At 34.8% G+C, this 20,007-nt stretch overlaps 1 protein-coding gene across 1 annotated transcript in view; it reads right to left on the reverse strand.

Annotated features, from left to right (window-relative positions):
* The window catches only part of LOC145694996 (EF-hand calcium-binding domain-containing protein 4B-like), a 132,514-nt gene extending 114,086 nt beyond the window's left edge, over positions 1-18,428 (reverse strand). The window contains exon 1 of the mRNA XM_081771826.1: positions 18,296-18,428. Coding sequence (XP_081627952.1) covers positions 18,296-18,412 — 117 coding nt within the window. The 5' untranslated portion in view covers positions 18,413-18,428. The remainder of the gene's footprint in view (positions 1-18,295) is intronic.
* Positions 18,429-20,007: the final 1,579 nt, after the last annotated feature.

A 20,007-nucleotide genomic window follows, 5' to 3' on the forward strand; every position in this document is an offset into this window, starting at 1 on the left:
AAATCAACCAATCACAAATATTTTAAACGCAGTGATTAAATAACTACTTACTTATATTAGAAATCAATTGTATTAATGTACCCTAGTTGTTTGAGGTAGTAAATTCTTACATTTTCACTGTGAAAGAATAAAATCATGAACAAAAAAGATAAAAACATTCACCTTGAACACACAAACATATATATATATATATATATATATATATATATATATATATATATATATATATATATATATATATATATATATATATATATATATATATATATATATATAGAGAGAGAGAGAGAGAGAGAGAGAGTGTATGTGTGTGTGTGTGTGAATATATTTTTTTCATTCATTGAAGATGGCCCCTTCTTAATTTTCTTAGGCCCTTCATTGGCCCCCCTGAAAAAATTCTAGCTACGCTACTGAACCTCGGCGCTGAAAGGAACATATACCTCGAACCCAACCATGTTATTCGTAAATGGTGTGAAATTGAACAAGTGTGAAACTTCTGTACCCGTTTGAGATTTTTGTTTGAAACCAAAGTATTAACATAGCTTCTGATTATTTTTTAAGTGGGTGGTCAGAGTTTTTAATAATATGACTGTTCATACGTAGATTGCGCATCGCCAAGATTTTCCAACTATAAGGAGCATTTCTACAGCAGATCTTTAAAAATCTTTTAATATGTACAATGATTTTTAAGTAGCAGATGTACTAATTTGACGTCTTGTTTATTTTTCTAAAGAAGCATCAACATATCCGGGAGACTAGAATAAGATTCCCAATTGAAGAAAAGAGGACCGTGGTAGCTCAGTGTTTGTCACACTGAGGCACCAAGTGGCTTTTTGTGAACAAACACCATGTGTGTGGGAGGGGTATCTAAAGACTTTCTCGTTTCCTCCCACTTTCTCCTTTCCACCATTTCATTCTTTTCTAATTATCATCACTTTCTTTAGCCTAAACGGCATAACCGTGGGACGTAAAACTGAAAGATTTCATTTCATTTTTTTCAATTTCGGTAAAAAGCCGTTCTTCATCAATTTTTAATAAAATTTTTATTAAAATCGTTCGGCGAAAACTTCAGTAAATTGTAATCTCATATTTCATGCCACATAACTCGATAACCAAAAACTTGATATTATATTTCATGGACTTACATAGTAGGTCAAGGTCTATCATAATGCCAAATTTGATCCACATCGGAGGAGTTCGGTTTAACTAGATTTTATTTTGCGAAAACATGGAAGCCCAATGTTTGCTGGCCCATTACTCGAGAACCAAAATCCTGTACGCCTTAACCTTGTATAAGCTTGCATAAGAATTCAAAATCCAAGCTTGTGTATCCCAAGCTTGTATAAGAATTCAAAATTTATCATCATACCAAGTTTGTTTCAGATTGGATGAGCTCATTTGATATTTCTTAAACATGTGAAACGTCAAATTTGATGGTACATAACTCGAAAGTCACTAACTTGAACGTCATAACATTTTACAAGTCTGTAAAGCAGTTCAAACTCTACCACCACGTGAAGTGTGATCTAGATCAAATAAAATTGATTTTTTTTTTCGAAAATTTGGCCCCAAATGCGATGGTCAATAACTCGAGAACAAAACTAGCATCCACAACATAATATGTCATATAAGTACTAAGCTAGTCAAGATCTAGCATAATGCCAAGATTTATCCAGATCGGATGAGTTTGGTTGAATTCGTGATATATGTATATATAGGGTGTTTCAAAACAACACCGGCAACGTTTGGGAGGTGATTCCTGGCACAAAGATAAGACAAAAAGTATAGACCAACTGGGATACACAAATACTTCCTTTCGGAGTTATAGGCTGCCGAAGACAGGAAAAAAATGAACTTTCAACGTCCATAGCTCTAACACTATGGCACCTACCGTAGTCGGATCAAGACTTCGCTTAGGAACTAATATGTGCCCTATCCAAAAATACATGTTTCAGAATCCTAAGGTACTTACGCAACAATTTTTATAGAGGAAGTTTGGCTACGGGCATATTATTTGAAGTATTCACCAACTACATCTATAAAAATTGTTGCGGAACTACTGCAGGATTGTGAAACTTGTATATTTGGATAGAGTACATGTTAGTTTCTAAGTGTGGTGTACTTTTCTGTTTATGTAATTGAAATATCTTGTTAAGAGCATTGGCTAACCAAAATGCCTGTCACTGTTAAATAAGATACACCTTTTATTATAATGGAAACAAATTTAAATGATATTAAAAAGGGTTGCTAGTACATTTAAAATGATTTATTGAAATATAAAGACAATTTAAATGTAGTTACAAAATTAATAATTAACTAAAAAGTGAAAGCTAGTTAATTGAATGTTTATGAATTAGATGGGAGACATTTTCAATTATATGGTAAGAATTTTGAACATTTCCTATTGAAAATTACAATTTAACATTTATCCAAATTATGGGATAAGTAGAAGGATTGTTACTTACAATATTATTTGGCAGAAGAGCCCAGAAGTTCCAACCTTTGATGGGCAGGAGAGATCCATCTCTATGTTTTGAATCGATGGAGACTTCTTCAAAACAACTACCTTGCTTCTCCACTGTACCAACTGACCCCGAAGCAAATTTACGGCAGTCTTTTATATGAATCGTGTAACTGTGGTTAAATTCCTCTTAACCTATTTCTGTTGTGACCCACTCACCTACAGAAGTCACGTAGCATAGAACAATTTTTAGAATTTTTACTGTTAGGTGGAGACTTCTGGTCTCTTCTAACTCAATGAGCATAGAGAAATACATTAATTTTTGGTTTTTCCACCTGTATGAAAAATATTTAAAATATATCACTTTTTTTTCGACTGTGATTTTTTACCACATTACCCCTCCTAGAGTAAATTCATCGGGCAGGAGAGATCCATCTCTATGTTTTGAATCGATGGAGACTTCTTCAAAACAACTACCTTGCTTCTCCACTGTACCAACTGACCCCGAAGCAAATTTACGGCAGTCTTTTATATGAATCGTGTAACTGTGGTTAAATTCCTCTTAACCTATTTCTGTTGTGACCCACTCACCTACAGAAGTCACGTAGCATAGAACAATTTTTAGAATTTTTACTGTTAGGTGAAGACTTCTGGTCTCTTCTAACTCAATGAGCATAGAGAAATACATTAATTTTTGGTTTTTCCACCTGTATGAAAAATATTTAAAATATATCACTTTTTTTTCGACTGTGATTTTTTACCACATAAGTGAAGTCTTGACCCGACTACCGTAGGTCCTATAATTTTGGAGCTATGGACATCGAAAGTTGATTTTTTTTATGTTTTCGGCAGTCTATAACTCCGAAAGGAAGCATTTGTGCACCCAGGTTGGTCTATTCGTTTTGTCTTATTTTGTTGTCAGGAACCACCACCCAAAAGTTGTCAGTGTTGTTTTGAAACACCCTATATATATGGCCGATTCCAGAATTTTTACTTTCCGGATTCCGGAAAATAAAATCGGAAAAATCCGGAATTTAAAAATTCCGATTTCGAAAAATATCCGGAATTCGAAAAAATTCAAAATATTCCGAATTCCAGAAAGTGAAATTTCCCATTCTGGAGCATTTTGGCCACTACCAATATATATATACCAAGGTACAGTAATGGAAAAATTAAAAGCAACTCCATATAATTTTATGCGTTTACTTGATTTAGTAAAATGTTTCTACATAAGTAGCATAAACATACGATGAAAAATACATCAACCCAAATAAATTTTATGCAGAATGCAGATTACGTTACACAAGACACCAATATATGCAGCAATGGATGATATTTTACAAAATGTGATGTAAATGAAACATTCATCAACATCAACCTTTCCAAATGTTCATTTCATGGCCGAACCGAGTGAGGTTCGTACTCTACTATTTAATCGTGAAGAATTATTCTTCTCTCCACTGTCGTTGTGCATATGTTCACCATTACGCAGATGGAGTGTTGAAGTTGTCAGACGTCTAGTGAAACTTATCAGTTTTGCAATTCACGCTGATTATGAGATGATGACACAATAAACTGTCGCACAATAATAAAAGGACAGGATAATCGAGCAGAGGCACACTGAAGGCCATATTCCTCCAGAGCTCCCATGCCTTTGCCGTGTAGTCCAAGACAACTATTCCTATCTGGATAATAAAAATTGTAATTGTTCATAGCTAAAAAGATGATAACGACAGGATTATGAAATTTGTTCTACTTCTTCTTCAAAATGTATTTTAGGATAACCAGCAGCGCACATCTGTCTTTAACATTGACGGGGAGGTGGGGTTAGTCCGCTCCCATAATTTTCTTTCTTTAAGCAATGTTCAAAATATTTATGAAGTTGAAAAACAATGCTGTGGAGGATGAAGGGAGCAGAATTGTCTTCAACATTGGGAGGCGGGCAGATTTGAGGCTATTCTGAGGGGACATCAATTTCAAAACTCACTTTCCTTTGTGACAATCGGACATAAATCATCACATTTCTCTTCAAAAAACAAATTTTAAATTGGATTATTGATGGGGACAATCCCCCCAGTTTCAAGATTGGAGGGGCACATGTCCCCTTCATCCCACCGGGATTTGCGCCCGTGAGCATAACGCAAAAACAACTATTGTAAAAATAACTTAATAAATGTAAAAGCTATATCAGCAAGAATATCACGGGAGACCTATGCTATACTTCACCTGTAAGTAGTGTGCCTTCCATCAGCGGCTAGGCCCGATCGCGATTGCTCTGAAGACTATTCTAATGGCCGTGCCTTGAAATACTCGTCTCTCGGCAGAGGTCTGGTTTCTATTGAAAAGTCAGGAATTTTCCTTGCTTTCCTGTGCTCAAACTGGCTTGAACCATTTTTTTCCTTTTGTGTATGTGTATGTGTGTGTGTGTGTGTGTGTGTGTGTGTGTGTGTGTGTGTGTGTGTGTCTTTGTGTATGTACAATATATGTGTGTGAGACATGTGTAGTAGACTCACCAATGATGGTCATTTGCTGCAGTATGACTAGTCCTACGGCATACTAGCACAGCGGAGTCATGACTCATATGATCTAGTACAGACCTAATGTGAGCACAAAAACACCGTACCGCCTATTCAATCGAACACTTGCTAGAGAAAGGCCTCTCCAACGCTGAGACTGAGGCTCACTGTCAATTCTCTCAAGCCTCTCTCTCCATATCCCCTGCCCCGGCCTGGCTATCTTGCCTCTGGTCAATGTGCGGTCTACCTTAATATATGAATTGTCATTGTTTCCTTCAGAGGAAACAGGAATGGATACAGCTAGTAGACCTATAAATTAAGAGCTCCGATCTAATATGGACTATCAACACTTTTCATTTATATCTCGAGTCTAAGAATTTTATTTTACTTATTTGTATTTTGGGAAAGTGTCGCATGTTTTTTTTTCTTTTTTTTTGGGGGGGGGGAGTGACTCGGACTGACTCCATAAGGAAATCGGTTATTAATATAATAAATTACATCTTTAATATGCCCATGAAACTTTCATCGGTACAGCTGCATTAACATTTGTCATTTACATTCAATTATTATTATTAATTTAATGTCCCATGATTATGCAGCAAGGCTAAGGCAGACGGTAATGATAATATGGATGACGGAATGGTGGACCACAAGAAAACCCACCCATACAGTATTTGTCCAGCACAAACTCTACTTGGCGGGAGCTGGAATCCAGGAACCAGGAACCCCACGCGCTAGATGTCAGCGCTCTACTACTGAACCACTGCCTATTATTATTATTATTATTATTATTATTATTATTATTATTATTATTATTATTATTATTATTATTATTATTATTATTATTATTATTATTATTATTAGGATTTAGAGCAGCGGTTCCCAACCAATGTGCAGTGACATAATGGTGTATGTTGTATCGCGAAATTTTGGAATTTGGTAATTAGTTAAAATCAATTTTGAGACAGACTGTACCAACCAGTGTCTCCAGCGGTACCAACAATTTTCAGTACTACAAAGAGTCATTAGTTCATTGAAAGTTAGTCTTACAATGCTACCGTGCACTTTATATTACTATTAATAAAAAATCAAGTAATTGTGTTATGATGCCATGAATGTTGAGTAAAGTGTCGTCAGTCAAAAGAGGTTTCAAATCACTGGTTTACAATAATGCTGTACTAAATTGGATAATATTTAGTACAATCTCTACAAATGTGTGAGTGAAGAAGAATGAGTAAAACTAGCTAGGTTGAATGAAAAAAAAACTAGAATTAGTAAGTGCTAGAATTAGTAGGCTGGTAAAAAATTGCAGGATTAGGCAGAATTAGGCTATTTTAAAAGGAAAATAAATAACTCATTGAAACATAGTTTGAGAAACAATTGTATTCTGTGAGATGTTATGAAATTTATAGTAGAAGATAAAATAGGGAAGTAAGGAGAAATATAATTGGTGAACGCATAGAACGGAGAATTCATATGCTAGCTGAGGATTGTAGTGTATGAAAGTTTCTTCATTTGCAAGTGACCTACAAATGATCGCAGTAGTTGATGATGATGTTTAGAATTATTTATTTATTTATTTATTTATTATTATTATTATTATTATTATTATTATTATTATTATTATTATTATGTCTCAAAATACGAAAACTGTAATGTAAGAGATTTATATATATATATATATATATATATATATATATATATATATATATATATATATATATATTTCTGTCTCGATACAGAACAAGGCTATTATTTAAACACGCAAAAGAACCTTGTTTAGCCTTGGCCTTCACGCCACATTGCAATTTGTATGCTGCTCAAGCCTCGATGCGTAACCGCATGCATTAATTAATTCTTGTTTTCTTTTATGATTTTCTTCATTTGCAGATTGGACGTTATCCTATTTTACTTTGTAAGAACTACTATGCAATTTTTTACCAGTTTGCAAAACTAGACCAGCAGTTAAAAACGGCATTAGAAAATACGATTTGTTTTCGAAGAACTGTATTTATTACTTGGTGTATTTATAGCTGCTTTGCTTGCTTTACTGTAACAAGCGTTAATATAAAACTAGCCTATATGATTACAATACAGCTCTGTTCCCGTACTTACAAATCCTTCTAAGTGATTGTGGATGTATTACATCTAATTTAGAACTTTGAGTATAGAAATATACTTGTCACATTTAATTTTTTATATTGATTCTGTACAAAATTATCAGACCTAAATTTCATACTTATATAATAAATATAGTTCCTGATGTTCTTCTATATTTATAATTTTAATGGCACGTGCCAGTGGTGTAGCGTGAATTTGTACTCAATAGAAGTTTTAAACTTCCCAGCAGCATATACAGTATATGCATATTTGACTAATTTTCATAAAATTAACAAAATTTTGTTTTATTATTGAATTCACTTAATATCAATTATCTTATTACAAGTTGACAAAATCAACTATATTCGAAATGTGTAGAGAAAATGTCACCAACATTGTGAGGTGAGGTGATTTTGAGTTTTACGTCCCGTTCAGCAGCGAGGCTATATGAGACGTGGACCTACTGATTAACGTGGAATCCGAACCACATGAGCTCCCGCCGGGTCACCAACATTGTGTTCGAATGATTTTGCATAATGTATATGTACATAAAGAAGTGATTTTCCTATCTTAACAGGGATATATATATATATATATATATATATATATATATATATATATATATATATATATATATAGATAGATAGATAGATAGATATAGATATATATATATATAGATAGATAGATAGATAGATATATAGATATATATATAGATATATATATATTTGTCATTATTATTATTATTATTATTATTGAATTTCAATGTATTTAATATTATATTTGAATTTCATTTCCAATAATTTTTCAAGAATATTCGGAAAGACTGAGAATTGTTAAACCCGACATCTTTCCATTATATGTATAGAAAGATGTCATACATAACCTGAGTGCTCAAAAAGCACAATAAACTCATAAGAAGTACAATGAAACTTCCTTTTGCATTGTGTAACTGGAGTGTGTTGATTATCAGGTAAATAAGTACCGGTAAGTTAAATTTTCAGTATTACCACGACTTTATTGAATTTTCACCCTCTGTTTCCTCTAAATTTTGCGATAAATGTTTCACTGGTTCATAAAAATAGTTTCAATAATCAAGGAGAGTATTAGGCTTCTTTATCAAAAACCATAATAAGTTGTGTTTATAGTCTTTTGTATTCTTGTCTTTCTTAATGGACTTCAATGCTTCTAACTTAATCACTATCATTGCAGAGGCGGATCTAGAAGATAAAAACAGGGGGCGGGGAGGGCAACAAGAACCCAGACTACGATAAGTTTATCATGAGTTTATTATAAACTTTCAAAAATATATAAGTAATAGCTTTAATTATTCTTGTCATTCAAAAAACAGGGGGCCCTAGGCACCCTAGGTCTGGGCTAGAGCCGCCTCTGTATCACTGCCGTGAAAGTACCAATGGCAACCAAACTGGTTATCACTTGGAAAGTAATCATGAAGAACCTTGCACTTGTCGATTTTCTTTGATATGTTAACACCACGGAATTATTCTTCTTATGCCGGATAATAACATTAAGAAGCTGCTGTTGAGGAGTATATTTAAACGTGTATTCCGCTTCAACCAAAAACCTCGAAAGAGTACGGTTTGATATCCATTATCCAAAGAGATTAAATTAAACGTTATCATATCTAGAATAAGATAAGGCTTATATTCGAAACATTCGTTACCCCACACACTACTGTATAATTCTTATATCTATGTGTGTGAATTTGACAGTTATCATTTCTGTCGGTGCTAGCACCACTCTAACATTAATGTGTTCATCTTCATCTTTAAGGAGTCAACAGATCTATTATTAGACACCTATTATTCTTTTATTATTAACTTCTTACGTGTTGACAAAATCAACTATATTCAAAATTTATTACAAAGAAATGTCTCTTGTCATTGTGTTCGAATTTTTTGCAGACTATATAAAGAAGCCATTTTCTGATGTTAACAGGGAGAGATATATATTTAAGGCCTTTTCTCGCTGAGAGCGTATGGTTTCGATCCAAAGGTAAATAATAGATTCACATCCAGTACTGTGTAAGAAAATTCCACAAGTTGGTGACCAAAAGGATGCTGACAAAGATCACATTAAATACTGATGAACTTCTAAGATGTACACTTTTTCCTACAATCGTAACGTCTTCCAGTGTTCCACAAAAGAATCAACCTGCCGCTAATCTAAGAAAATGTTCTCTTCTGTGCTTTTCACTTGTCGAAGCTTCGTTACATTAAGCCTATTTGTGATCTAAAATTCCCAGCCAATCATCTGCACCTGAATACAATTGAATTGTCTTAACTGATCATCCAAAGATAATTTTATCATCTGCGTAAGATCAGACCTTAAAATGTTGTCCTAGCATGATCAAATAGCATTGATACTAGATTTTCCTAAAAGCCATATACAACCAGATTTAAAAAGTAAAGGACTAGGCAAGACTCCTTGTTTTGCTTTCTGTAAGATTGAGAAAGGAACTTATACTTCTCGACTACCATTGTTACATTCTTATCCAACAGCTCTCTGCAATTGATTCTCTACGTTTGGTACATGCTTACGTACTTAATAATTCCGGTACAAATTAATTACATCACCTTTAACTTTTTGAGAACAGAATGTGTTTACAAATGATCGTTACGGAAGTGGGCTTTCAATACAAGATACCAATACTGTAATATGTAACACAAGCAAGGCCTGGTAGTGATGCGGATGAAGATCTTAGATACACTGAAGATAGGTCTATTGTTGCTTTAGTTCCTTACTCTTTTCTACAATAGTCACTGTGCTCTCTGAGCGCTCTTGAGACTTGGCGGTCGATGACATGCATTTCTTGATCTGCTATCTTCTCTTTATATTCGCAGAAGTAATAGTACTTCTGGAGTCCATAAGAGGAATTGCCCATTGTTACACCTTATTGAGTTTATTCCTGGTAGCATCTAATAACGAGTGCGATTAGGAAATTCAGAGAGTGAAAAGCTGTGACCGAATCGATTGTTGAACCAAATCTCTGGCTTAACCTTACCCATATGCTAACCACTATGTTACACAGTCCGCTCCCTAACCATTCATTCATTCATTACCACTATTGATGCTCAACTAGTCACACCATATGAACTGTACTAAACTCTTTTCGTGCTTGTATAACAATATCTATAATAATGATCATCTAAGACGGTTGAATTTGATATGATATTCTAGTAGCACTTTCTCACTGAATTTTCATAGAATTCGCACCACCAATATGGGGATAAGTGTACAGCAAGATCAGTTAATTACTCTATTTCTGATAAAAATAGGTTTATATCGGTAGCCACAGGTCATTAAAGTATTTTAAATAGTTCTTACTCTGCTTACACACAGTGTATGTGCACAAACTGTCAGAGGCAGCAACTGGCATATATACAATTAATTTGACTGAAGGTTCCCATGGAAATCTTTATATTGGTCCTCAGTTTGTGCTAAACGGATGCTTGTTTCGCAGAATATTACATGTCTCAATTCTCTCTGTGAAAAATGTGTAATATCCAAAATAAATAAATAAATAAATAAAAAGTACTTCAAGTATCTTCTGTACTTTGTCATCTGGTCTACATAATTAAAATGATTGAAAATGATTGATTCTGAATATATGAAGAAATAACTAAATGACCAGGAAGAAAAGAACCGACTTCTTAGCAGCGCCATAGACAAATAAATATTCTGTCACATCAGAAAAATTTGAAAGTTAATTCTCTAGGTAATTTTCACTATAACTTGCAATGGTATCTGTCGTTTGTATCAATTTAGCTTTCGTGAAGAACATGGAGCAGTACCACTATTTTTAAGAGTTGTTGAGTTAGCCCGCAAAGCTACACCAAAGGGAGCTATTAGCATAGCCATTTAGGTCTCGAATACCTTTGAACTAGAATGGAATAAAGATTGCAATTACATGTTACTTGTGGAATTTCTGAAGGTTTCCAGAAAACTGATACAATTATTTCTTACATTTTTTTCCTTAGTCCAATATTAAGGCTGTTAGTTAAGAGTGACCTTTTCTTGTTGAATACTTCTTTGGCTATGGCAATTCTCGACCTGATCTCTTTGGTACAGTACGCCTATTTCGTCAAAACACTTCCCAGATATTTGAAATGATCGACCTTTTCAAATACCACTAAGGATAGTTTAATTTCTTTCTTTTTATACTGATGAATTGTTAAAGTTTAACGTCCTTTCCAGCAACAAGGCTATATGAAACATGGACCTACAGTTTAAGGTGGAATCCGAGCAGTGGCGGATCCAGGGGGAGGTGATCGAGGCGATCGCTTCCCCTCCCCAGAAGAGGAAAGTTTCTTATTTTTTTATATATAAATAAAAACCATCCCAGATTTTGAAGCCCTTAAAAGTAGCTCTAAGTAGCAGTATGATAATCCACCGCCCCCCCCCCAGAAGTCGGTCCTGGATTCGCCCCTGAATCGGAGCAACAGGAACAATTTCAGTGTTTCTCCTATTGTAGAATCGAGCCCGGAAACAAGTGCACGCAAGGTGCGCTAGACGCTAGACAAACATGGAGAACTTTACTTACATTGGAAATGGAACTGTGTTGAATAATTGGAAATAATGGGTATTACTATACCTAGGCACACATTTACCCAGAATAAAATGAAAACTGGTAGAAAGTACTAATACAATGTAAAATGTCAAATCTTTCTTGTTTACCACAGAGAAAACGAACACTAATTTTATATAAAAGGGGAAATAATATCCATCGAACCTACATCATTAGAATATTACAAAGGAACTAAACTCACAGAAAGAGCCGTTTGCCATGGAAACCACCGCAAAGGATCCGTCATTACACGATCTGGGCAAAATGGTTTTATCCTTAAAAATGGGAATCATTACTAATAATGAATCAATGCTGGTAGCTCATTTACCATATTGGAAAATATCCACAAGCGTTCTAAGAATTATCTGTGTATGTGTGTATGTGGTATATAACCACTGTAACAGTATGAATACCAATCGTGGTTTTCAGATTACACTCATCATTGGATTGGAGTTCGTAGATTGTCGTTCCACCCGGGAAATCAGAGAAATGTGTATACCGCCTATCAAAATAGCGCATGTAATCAACAAAGAAACAGAAATTGAATTGTAAAACTTCTCACTGCTTGTGAAAACAAAGTCATATTACTTATCCATATTTGAAAAACTCTATATAACACATGCATTCATAATAGATTTCGAAATTTCGAATTTGGACTTCATAAGATAAAGCTAACTATCTCTTCCTAAGTCAAAGTCACCCTTCCTAAATTCATGTCATATATTTTCCCTTTAACAGACTTTAATTTGATTTTGAGTTGAGTTGAGTTGATTTTTAGTTTAGCGTCCCTTTCAGCAGCGAGGCTATATGAGATGTATACCTACTGATTAACGTGGAATCAGAACCACATAAGCTTCCATTGGGAAACGAACCCAGGTCTCCCACGACAAAGGGGCGTCCGCTAACCGCTTAGCCACGAAGGAGCTCTTGTTCCTTTAAAAGCATGACTTGTTGCTAAACTTATTGTCCTACAGTACCAGCGCTCCTCAAATCTCAGGTCATTGATTAAAACATATTGTTCATTTGTAAACTATGTTCTTTATTTTTAATGGGGGCACGGTGGTTCAGTGGTAGAGCGTTCACCTCCGGTGCTTTGGGGCCTGGGTTCGATCCCAGCTCGCACCGTGTGGACCTCGTAGTGGACAAACACCGTGCTCGTGGGTTTTCTCCGGGTTCTCCCGTTTCCTCCCACTTTCATTATTCCACCATTTCACTCATTTCTCATCATCACCGTGTCCTTTAGCCTAACCGGCATAACCGTGGGACGTAAAGCTTACATATTTCATTTCATTTTCTTTATTTTTATGTTTTCTTTAAGCTTATAATAAGTTTCAAATAAATCTTCCTCGATCGCATAACATTTCAAAGATACGTTTGTGGACATCCATGACATAATGGCTCAAAATGGTACAGAAGAAATTCCAAATAAGTATATCATACGTAGTATGTTCTTCGTGTTTTAGGAAAGTTTCATTTACAAATGAAACAAATTCTACAATTTGATGTACAGTAGACTTTCGTCAGTCCAGTATCCAACCCAACAGTTCGGAATGCCCAATTGCCCGGCATGGTGCAGTTTGTATTCTTGGAAATGTGGAATTAAAATTAAATTTTGGTTGTATTTGAATTTAAATGATTATCTTGTTGTCCCTGGTAAACAGTATTTGCTGCCAAACATTATGTTATCAATGTATTCCGTTTACAATTTAACGTTTAACGATCGTGAGAGGCACTTCCTGGTAACCCGATATTGGCCAAATCCCGAACGTGTCGGATTATCGGACCCCTACTTTATCAGTATTATATCTTGTAGGCCAAAGGATGATAAATAAAGATCATAATGAAAAGTTGGTAGACTTAACCTGGTTGGAAGAAGTGAGAACAATGAGAATTCTTTCAAATGCGATATTGACCATCAAAAGCGTAAGTACGTGACTTTGACCTTCAATGGATGAACGCTGTATTACTTAGTGTATATAAAAAATACGTTACAATAGTTCGCTACATGCCTCATCTTGTCAGTACATTCATGAATTGAGATAGGCCTATCCTTTTAACCTGACACTTAAAATGCTACTTATAATAATGAACGAAATTAAATTAATAAACGAAAGATAAAGAGAGTTTCAAAATGCTGAAAGCATTGTCATTTTTAAAAAAAGATTTTAATAATTTCAAAATAGCAATTCAATCTTTAAAATAACTAATTTCAACACAAAACGTTGTAGTAGTACTGGAAAATGCTCCTGCGGCAATAATTTGCGTTCTTCCTTCTGCGTCTTTTAAACACAATTCACCCGAACTCGAATTCTTGCGCGAAATTCGAATGCCTGTGTAGGAATCTTAGTTTAGTTAACCTATCCTCACCTCGTTTTCTTCCCATGAAAATCAAAGATGAAAAAAAGGAGAAACACATTTATTAAACAAATATCAAACACGTGAGTATCGTTTCACAGTGTGAAACTAAGACTTCTAAACTATGCGAACTCAATACTCAAACTCGAAGTAGTGCTTCTGTAAGTACTGCTTGCAATAAAGTAATGAGATCAAAGATGTGTTTCTCGGACACTGAATTCATATCAAAAGGCCATTACTCGCTTTCTCTTACTGTTTTTGTTTTTTATAGCGATAAGGGTTAAAACCAAAAGTCAGTTACGTCAACCACTTTTCGGTTTGAATATAGGGCTAAGGGAGGAGATAAAACGTATTGTCGGGACACTGATTCAGTTGTAAAAAGCTGCATCTTGGTATCTTTTACTGTAATCAGTACGGAAATCAGTATTGAAACTAAAGTAATAGTAAATTTGGACCACTTCCAGATTTGGTAGAGTGTTCTGGGTAGTCATGATACGTTGTCTTAAGATTTTTTTAGGGTTGGATTTGAGTTTAATGTTCAGGGCAAGACTATATGAAACGTGGACCTACAACTTAACGTGGGATCCGAACTACATAAGCTCCTGCCGGGAACTGAACTCGGGTTTCACATGGAAAAGGCGCGTACGCTACCAACATAGCCATGAAAGAGCTCGCCTTGAGACGCTGTAGAGTTTGCAAAAAGCCGCTTGTCGCTATCTGTTACCGTTTTCGTCCTATAGCGATAGACGTTGAAACCAGAAATCACTAATTTGAATCACTTTGGGTTTGAGTAGAGAGTTACCTGAGCAGATGGAACTTATCCTTAGGACGCTGACTCGATTGCAGAAAACCGCAGCTTGTTAGATTTACCATATTCGCTCTACGAAAATCAGTATTAAAACCGTTAGAAGTAGTAAATTTGAAGCACTTGCGGATTTGGCAGAGTGTTGTGTATAGACATTGTATCTTGTCTTGAGACGGTGAATCGTTTACAAAAAACAGCTTCTTACTATCTTTATCCATTTTCATTCTATGGCGATAAACGTTGAAACCAGTATTGTAACCGGAAGTAAGATTAAATTTGAACCACTTCTGGTTTTGGTAGTGTTGTGAATGTCATGATCTGTGGCCTTAAGACGTTGAATGGCTTACCAAAAGTGGTTTCTCGCTGTTACCGTTTCCGTTCTATGGCAATAAACGTTGAAATCGTAAAAATCTAATTAGAACTACTTCCGGTTTGAATTGAGAACTAATGGAGGAGATGGGATCTACCACTGAGGTGCTGAATCATTTGCAAAAGAAAAAAAGACACATGTCGCCGTGATTTTCCTAATACCTGTCAACAGATAGACAGACGGACAAAGCCGATCTATAAGACTTCCGACACTTATGCATAGCATAGTTTGGAAATGAAAAGTCTGAATACCAAATTCCGGTCTCTAACTTTAAGAGATTCCGGGATTTCGATACCTTAGTATAATAATTGAAATCTCTCTCACACCTCTTTCTTCTCATCTCTTTTCTGTTCTGGGTAAAAAAAAAAAAAAAAAATAGGAACACGTGTTTAATTGTATTAAATGAGAAGTCTAAATACCAAATTTCAGTCTCTAATCTTAAGAACACACAAGCATTACCCTTTTATGATACAAATTTACACATTTAAATCTAATATATGCGTTCTATAAGTATTTAATCTTGAGAGACAACAATATCCATGAATCATCTAATAGAAATAAACAGGTCTGTGCACTAATACACAATAGTGTAACTACACTCCCTGTTGCAAAAGGAGACTCATAAATCTCACCACAAATAAAATTTCAATACTTCCCCCTCGATTTCTACAAATAAATTACTAATTTAACATTTGAAATTCATACAAAAATATACATAACTTATTATTAAAAGATTCAACTTAAAAATTTATAAGATTATCAAATGTTTCCATTTTTAAAACAATATAAATTTGAGAATTACATGTTTTCTTAAAAGCTGACTCTTTTTTAAAAAAAATTATATATATATATATATATATATATATATATATATATATATATATATATATATATATTCTATTTCTCTCCGCACTCCGTCTCACGTGAAATTTCCAAAAATATTTTTTTATGATACCTTACGTCACATCCTATTTAAAAGTGTATTGCCCAAACTTCAAGTTTCTAGCTGAAGCAGTTTCGGCTAGGTGTTGAATAGTCATTCAGGACTTCTTTTACATATAGAGAAGAGAACTCGCTGAAGTGTCCATTCTTCGCACGGGGAGAATATAAATGAAAAGTTTGAGCCCCTTTCCTCCTCCCTTAGGATATGCATTTCAATGAAAGTGTAATGACAAAAACCTGTAATATAATTTATTTTTGGGATACATTTTTGAACTCCCCCTACCCACATATGATACACTTTTTTATAAAAGTGGCATGATAAAAATCCAGCTTTAGGTAGGTACTAACTACATTCCAAAATTCATTTCAAACACGTTCAATATAGCCAAGAAAATATACAAAATGTTCCCTTTCCTCCTTTCCTTTTAAAACAGGACATTTCAAGGAAAAAAAAAAAAAAACACGCTACTTATTTTTGATGAGAAATTTATATATCGAGTTTCATGTTCCTAGCTTGAGGAAATTGTTAGATATTTACATTTTCGCATAAATTATGCCTCTTACCTCCCCTTAGGATACAAATTTTAAATTGACATGATTAGGTTCTAGTTTGAAGTAGATGATAGCTGTAGTCGAAAATTCGTTTCGAACGGTTCAACAGTTTTCCTATGATTCGATCACACAGAAAAACAGTAGAATAACAGAATACCCGTTCTTCACACGGGGAGAATAGTTCCATTTTGGATATAAAGAGCTCAATTTGGATTTAAAGAGCACCGAAAGTGTCACTGTTCGTCTCAGCGACCTCGAAAACTATGGATTCGACACTAAAATCGATAGTTTTCGATGATTTTTAAATATCTCTCCCTTCCCTAAATTGCACCGTCAAAGTAAAATAATAAAACCATCGTACACCTAAACCTCATATATGTTGAAAATTTGATCGAGGTCGGTCGGGTGGTTCAAGTTATTAAGTCACAAACATAGTCACTTTCATTTTTAGATAGATAGATAGATAAGCAATAAATTAGTTATTTTCCACTGGTCGATGTATGTCGTGAGAGAATGAGTACAACAAAGGAGAGGATGGGGATGAAGAAGAATTGAATATGTAGGTTTAAGCGATGTATGCATAGTCTGGTATCCACAAGTATTATGCACATCGACAATGTTATCGATGTTCTTATTTATTTATTTATTGCTTTTTCGTAACGCCAGGTTTCCTGCATTGCTCTTTTTTCATTGTGTCGTGATTTAGAGAAGGAGAAGCAGCACATTGTGTTCACAGAGCACTCACTTGAAAATGATTGCTCTAAACATTACTAAAATATACGGAAACGTATGATACTATCATAAGGTCTTCATTCTTTACCTTTCCTAATAATTATGGTATGAAGATTATAATATTCAGTTTTAGAACAGCTAAAACCATTTTAAAAAATCTTTTGACATCTATTGTCATACATTAGTAATGTAATTTCCCTAAACAGAGGGGGCCTGTCGCTCCTCGGGTTCGATTCGATGTTTCTGAGTTCGTGTCCCTGTCGTTCTAGGATACTGGTAAAACAAGTTAAACGAGTAAAATGCAAGTAAAATTATGTGGAATTCTAGTAATAAGTAGTAAAAGCAAGCTAATGAGGCACATTCTGTGAATCAGTGAACTTATATATATATATATATAGATAGATAGATAGATAGATAGATACATAGATAGATAGATATAGATATTTAAGTATACTGATTCACCGAATGTGCCACGAATATACAGTATATCGTGTGGTTCTGTAATCTAGCTCTCTACATCCGCCAACGGGTCCGGATTCAAGACCCGGCGTTGTTCGAAGCATATGTTAATGGCAGATTCTGCTTTTCATAACCTTCGGCTTACATAAGGACGCAAGATATAGAAACTGAAAAAGAACAGAGGGAATATTCCTCTAAGGATACTTTTTTAAAGGAAAAAAACTGAAGTAATGAGCCCTGAAGGTGATTCCAGATTTCCCCGGGAAGGACTTTCAATATGCTTGGAAAAGGTGTGAAAACACTAGTAACACACGTTGGCAATGAACGAAAATATGGTATCGAAGGGATTTCGAAGGTCCGGGAAAAACCTCTGAAATAATCATTGAATATACAATATTATTTGTTCTGTTACACCTACCTGCATATCTAGTTTAGTGATGAATCCTTTTCCTTCTTTATCACTGAGGGCAAAAAGCTCCTGAGCTCTTGCAGCAACAAGAGCCATCTCATCATCACCTCCAGGGGAATCCATCATCCCAGGTACCCAACTATGCTCTGCAAAGAATGAAACAAAAATAAATATGAATATGAGTCCCATTTCGTGATTAAAGCAACAGTAACAAACTGAAATAATCGTGAAACTGATGAAAGAAAATATATCAAATATCAGGTATAAATATTACTTATAATATAAGTGTTCTTCTTTATTAGCGTAAGAAATTACTTTCTCCATATTTGACAAAATCGCGATATGGTTAGTTAATGAGTTATCACTTACAAAACATTATGGAGGAAACATTATTTTTGTTTCCGGACAGACAGGTTTTCGTATCCGACGATATAGTGGGGCGGGTTAACTCGAAATATAAGAAGAATTATGCACTTTATGACTAAAACATGAAATTTTCAGAATATGATGTACATGCCACAAAGTGTATTTTAAGGTGTGGAAACATTTTGTGCTTGACCTCTGTTGACCTTGAAAGGTCATTGACCCTGGCGCACTACATAGTAGTCCAAGAAATATTGAAATTTCGTAATAAATGTCAAATACTGCAAAAATAACCAAATAAGCAACGTATGGGGTTAATAGGGGTGACATAAAGTTTTTGAGGATGCATCACAATGACGTCTGCCATCTTGAAATCCGCCATCTTGAATCTTCCTCAACTTTCTTAAATAGAAAGCATAGCAAGTGATATGTCATTTTAATAGCAAATTTTCTTATAAATTCAATATTGTGCTTATGTTTGCTCTATCAGTTAACTGGTACTAAGTGATAAGACATTTGTAATGTATACCTAATAAAAAGGAAAGGTCAGAAGAACCCACGGACAACGCAATCTTAAATGACTTATTTAACGTGCTCTCTATTTCTGTCGATTGTTATTTATTCTGAGTTTCCATAAAGGCAAAATGTTACGCAAAGTGCCGGTTGGAATGTTGGACTATACATCCGTAAATGTTTTGCAGCTGGACATCAATAATTTCCACCGAGTACACTACAGGCATAACAAATTTAGGGAAAAAAAACACAATTAGGTTATATTAAAATGTAATAAATAATACCAGTAAAACAAAAAAAAGTAAAGCAGTATATTGATTGTATTCCTGTACCGCAATTACAGTTTCTATTTGAGCTAAATATTTCTAAAATTAATTATCACAGCCTCCTGAACAGAAACATAATGTCGTGTGTTTCCTTGCTTTGTCTCGACATTTAGAGCGTTCAGTACAACCACTTCTGCATGAGGAGTACCACAGTTTGTAACAAGATTTTGAAGCTTCTAGAAGAGTCGTCCAGTGAGGTTGCCAACCCGTTTCTTCATTTGTTCACCCCCAGTCCGTAGGGCTTGGCCGTTATGAATCCAGTACTAACCAGGTAAGGCTGGATTCCAAATATTCGCCTGGTAGAAAACATGCTTCAAGTGAAACTTCAGATCATCTTGTGTTGGCGGAATATGTTCAAGCGTCCTAGACTCGTTTGAAAAGAGCTGCTTCCTTGCTTCATTAACTTTAATACAGTCACTTGTCCTGTCATGCATGAGAACCACAAAGCGTTCTAACTTTTCCAGTGAGCCCTCACTTACACTTGTTGGCACCTGAACCAACTCCTCAAAGGCTTCGGTT

Source organism: Thermobia domestica, chromosome 1 (assembly GCF_964235325.1).
Source record: "Thermobia domestica chromosome 1, izTheDome1.hap1.1, whole genome shotgun sequence".
NCBI classification, from domain to species: domain Eukaryota; kingdom Metazoa; phylum Arthropoda; class Insecta; order Zygentoma; family Lepismatidae; genus Thermobia; species Thermobia domestica.